Genomic DNA, 4,768 nt, shown 5'->3' with positions numbered 1-4,768 from the left:
AAAGAGTGTGCACAATAATTAGCCGTAAGAATATTTTTTATTATCATGTACTATAGAAATAACCTTATTATTTATAGAAGGTACCAAGTGTACAATTACATACGTACCCTGTTTTGGATGAGACGTTACATGATATTTTAGTTATTTTACATAAATAGGCCTATGTCCTGGCTACCATATTGTTTGTTCGTTTGATGTCAAAGGATCATGGTTCGGCAAGGTTCGTCCACCTAACCATGCTAAGTAGGGGTTGCCAATAGACTTGATGATTGCCTCTGATTAGTTAATCTTTGGCTCGATTGGCTTGAATCTGTCGGTCGGCTTCTAATGACCTTCGATCGTTCGGACACAATTCGGTTGACTGGGCTCTGACGGCTGGTTGCTCTGGTCCAACCGTTATTCTTCATCTCTAGATGGAGGACTTCCGTCGCCAGGATGAGACCAGGCTGCCGAGCAGAGGGCGAATCATCGTAATCCGACAGATATTTCACCCCTTTGACAATTGGTCCTTTGAGGACCTTTTGAAAGGTGTCAAGTTAAAACCTTCGGTCTTTTGATGAAGAGCCTTAGTGAATCTTGTGAGGTGGCTAATAATACTGAGGTGGGGATCAGGCTAGAGCCTCTTCCTGGCTAGGTTAGATAGGTTTGGGCCATTGGTTCGGACGGCTTTTGTCCAGTCGACTTTGGCTCCAGGTCAGCGGAACTTTGTCCTAGGGTAATTATGTCTCTTGGTGCTACATTGAAGGGTCTTGTGGTTTTTCACTAATGGGTCTTCTTGACTTTATCTTCTCGTCTTTTAGTCTGTTGGATTTTCTCGAGATTCATGCTGATACATTTTTTATGTACAATATGAAAGTTTAGCTTTTAGGTATGTAAATGCAAAAGAATTTTTTTGGTATGTAAATTTCTCTTTTATTTTAAATTAAATAATAGATATAGGGAGGGATAGTAAGTTTGTGATTTTTTATTATCCCAACAATGCCTGCTTTGATGTTTTCTGCCAATTTCCTCACAGTCTACGTGTGTTAAACATTATTTGAATTCTAAATAAAATATAAGGAGTGTAGTTTAATAATTTAAAAAAAAAAGTCTCAGTTGTGTTTTTATGACAAATATTGAAAATAGAACTCTATATACTTCAGTGACTCTTTATTGGTCATTCTTCCGCTCAAGTTTCAAAATATATAGAACTTGAGAAAAAAAAAACATATGCTTAGATTCATTATTTCTTGTTATATTATTTTGGGAATTTTTAAACAAAAGTAAATATCTTGGTCATATGTAATTCAAAATTCAATTGATCTGAAAATTTTTCATCATGACTTTATTTTCATCATGTCAGGAAATCACCAAGGAATCTATGTAATAATATTCTCTTAGACTTAGAATGTTAATCTGTCACATCCCGGATTCCGAAGATGGTACACCATGTCAATATAATATGTGATGAAATGAATTGATCATATTTTGTAGTCACAATTGAAAAGATTTTATACAGGCAGTGGTTGAAATAAGTAAGAAAGATAAATTTTATTTCTTCTCATAAATATAAATTCAACAAGTGATACAACTGAAAGAAAACAAGAAAATAGTTGAAAATAACTGAAGTAGCAATGGATATCTACTCATACCCAAAAGAGGAATACAATAAATAACGCAAATGCTGAAAATGCCATAAAGAAAATCATCGATGGAGACAGTCATTCGAGTGATTGTGGAACCTACTATACAAAATTTCAACAAATGAGTTTGACAAATCAAACTCAGTAAATAACTACTATTTATTAAAACATAAAAGATAAGAACCTAGGACATATAGTATAACCAATAGAAATGGATGATATTCTATTATACTAACATAATTTACAATAAAAAGAATACACACACATATATATATATAGTCAGTCTTCTACGACACCCTGAAACAAGAAAAGGTAGGGCGCCAATCCCATGAAAATCTCATAAAAATATTATAATATCATACATATTTCACACAATAGACACCAAGTTAGAGGAGTATAATTTGCACTATGTCCACTAGTAATCATACATGAATTATATTGCAACAATTGAATTTATCGCAACAATTTTACATTCAGCAACAATTATTGGAAATACAAGAAACCAATAAATAAATATGAATCTATGCAGTAATAAGGCATGGTTGGTTATTCATGAAATTTGATGAACGTAAAATAAAATCTGAAAAAGGGGAACCTCTGGATCGTGCAATTGGGTAAAAAAGCAAAGAGAAGGGTCAACGATAAACTAAAGCAAAGGAGTTGGGGACAAGAGCTTGACGGTTGCTATCGGGCAAGGAGAGGAAAAGGGAGGTGGGGCGAGAGAGAAAGCTACAGGGAATTGGTGGCTTGTGCAATGGGAACTCTAGTTTGCAGCACCCATAATCACCATTCATTTGTGGTGGGACTTATGAAAGCTCTTTTTTTTTCCATTGATTTTTGTTAATGTGTTGTGTTAGGTATAAATCCTTTTTTTTTTTTTTTGCTTTTTTCTACTTAATTGTAATTTACATTTGTTTTCTCGTCCTAGCTAGCCAAAACTTATGTTTATAAATTTATTATGGCATCGAATCTTTTGTAACATCTTGGAAGTTTTTTGTTCTACTCTTCAATTGGATGTGAATAGAACAAGATTGAGTGAAAACATGCTGATTAAAATTTATTTCAAGTTCTATATAGTAGAAAAACTGATTAATTGTTTATGTATTGCATTCATGAAAGTAAATCAAAAAAAGGAGATTTACATACATACCACACAATTATTATGTATTTATATATCTAGTACTTAAATTTTAATTTTGACTTATATAACATTTAATTCCTTGACATCTCATTACAAATGCTACTAATATTTTGATATTTCTAATTGAATTGTACCTTTTCATGCATGTTTTAATGTGATTATGACATTAAATTGTCATATTTACATATCAAAGTATAGTCGTTTGTGTAAATTCCTCATAAAAATTTTAAAGTTGCCTATTTTTTTGTTCTTATTTTATTTATACATATATTTTAATTGTGATTGTTTTTGTGGGCATCATATGATTTTGCTTTTGCTGGCAGATCATAGAGAAAATGGGAGATAAGTTGGGCGTGCCGATCAAAGTCACAGTTAATCGAGCAAATGACAAAGTGGCTGATTTGACTGTTGTGCCGGAAGAGGCTAGCTATGGTAGATGATCCATTTTTCCTCGACCAAAATTTCCAAGGTAAGCTTTTTGTTGAACTCCTCCTGATGCCATATTAAAGGTTTACAAAACTTGCAAGGTGTAACATAGAACATAGAGTGATTCTACAATCTCCAATTAGATATAAAATTTTGATATTTTATTATTATCATTATTATTTTGCATTTTTAGACATGATTGTTTACATGATTTATAAAAGAGAAATTTTTGAAAGTTCAAGATGAGAGAACTTTCAGGGACTCGCAACTCTATTTAAATTCTTAAAAATATTTTAAAATAATCATGTCATTGAGATCTGAAACCTTAAAATAAGGATAAGTATAATATTGACATCTAAATTTTTTTTTATGGCTCATGTTGTGGATTTGGTCAGTTTTTTGTCCGAATTCCGGACGTAGCTCTACATGTGAATTCCAATAATATGTCATCATGTGTGCTACATCGCGGATGTTTTTAAGGGGTTATTGAAGTGGAACCGCAGAAGTTTTTTCAAAGTTATTGAAGAGAAATTTATATATTTTACTTCAAGAACCCCAAAATAACTTCTGCAGTTTCACTTCAATAACCTCAAAATAATACTGCAAAGGTTATTTCATGATATTGAATAGAAACTAGTATATTTTACTTCAATGACATTGAAATACCATCATAGAGGTTATTTCGGGGGTATTGTGGGGGTTATTGGAGTCTCTAGTTCCACTCCAATAACCTTCGTGGTTCCACTTTAATATTTTTTAGGTCGGTCCAATATAGAACACATGGCAGTATATTACTGAGAGTTCGCACGTAGAGCTACATCCGGATTCTGGATAGAAAATTTTTCCCAGTTCTGGATGGTTCGGAAACTAATTAGCTTTGGATGTTAAAAATCCAGGCCAAATTAACCATTCAACATGTAAAATTGAGTCAAATTGAATTACAATATGGTACGGTTATTTTTATTTTATTTTAGATAAATTGAAGAGTTATATATATAAATTATTTGTGCGATTTTTTTATTACGAAATTGAAAAGAAATAATTATAGAGGTTTGAATTGAGAAGAAACAGACCAAAAAGCATGAATGATGAAATGGGCTTTTAATTTATTAAAATTTAATTATTATTATTTTTTTATTTTATTTAAAATTGCGATTCTCAGTTCTATTTAAAAAACAAAAAATAAATGTTTTACTTATTGAAGCTAATATCTGAAAAGTCCAAAACAATGTACGGAACCAGCACTTAGCTCCTGGTTCGCTTGGTTTCTTACAGCTAGAAATATATTTTAGAAAATGAAACAAGTTATTTACGCAGTGTTAACAAGAGGGGGAATTTTGAGAGAGTGGAGTATATATTAAAAAAAAAAGACATCGACACTTGGCAGAGGCCTAAATATCTATTTCTCATGAGCATTTAAGTCTCATGATGAGAGCCTGTGTTCACGATGGGATTGAACCATTGACCTGAGAGAACTTAGAGTGACCCTGCCACCAACAGGTCAAGGCTTGCGGCGCCTGCACACACACATACCCACGCACGCACGCATAACATCTTTAAAAAATAAATTAAATGTTTT

General features: G+C 32.4%; 1 protein-coding gene across 1 annotated transcript in view; it reads left to right on the top strand.

The window, feature by feature from the left end:
- Positions 1–3,346, top strand: part of LOC110033765 (putative protease Do-like 14) — a gene marked incomplete at its 5' end in the record, with an annotated part of 82,354 nt that extends 79,008 nt beyond the window's left edge. Inside the window, 1 exon segment of the mRNA XM_020737847.1 lies at positions 3,087–3,346. Within this exon segment, the coding sequence (XP_020593506.1) occupies positions 3,087–3,203 (117 nt within the window). The 3' untranslated portion in view covers positions 3,204–3,346.
- Positions 3,347–4,768: the final 1,422 nt, after the last annotated feature.

This window comes from Phalaenopsis equestris, unplaced genomic scaffold, assembly GCF_001263595.1.
Source record: "Phalaenopsis equestris unplaced genomic scaffold, ASM126359v1 Scaffold001281, whole genome shotgun sequence".
Taxonomy (NCBI): Eukaryota; Viridiplantae; Streptophyta; class Magnoliopsida; order Asparagales; family Orchidaceae; genus Phalaenopsis; species Phalaenopsis equestris.
Note: the sequence above shows the minus strand (reverse complement) of the source record. Positions and strands in the feature narration are given on the sequence as shown.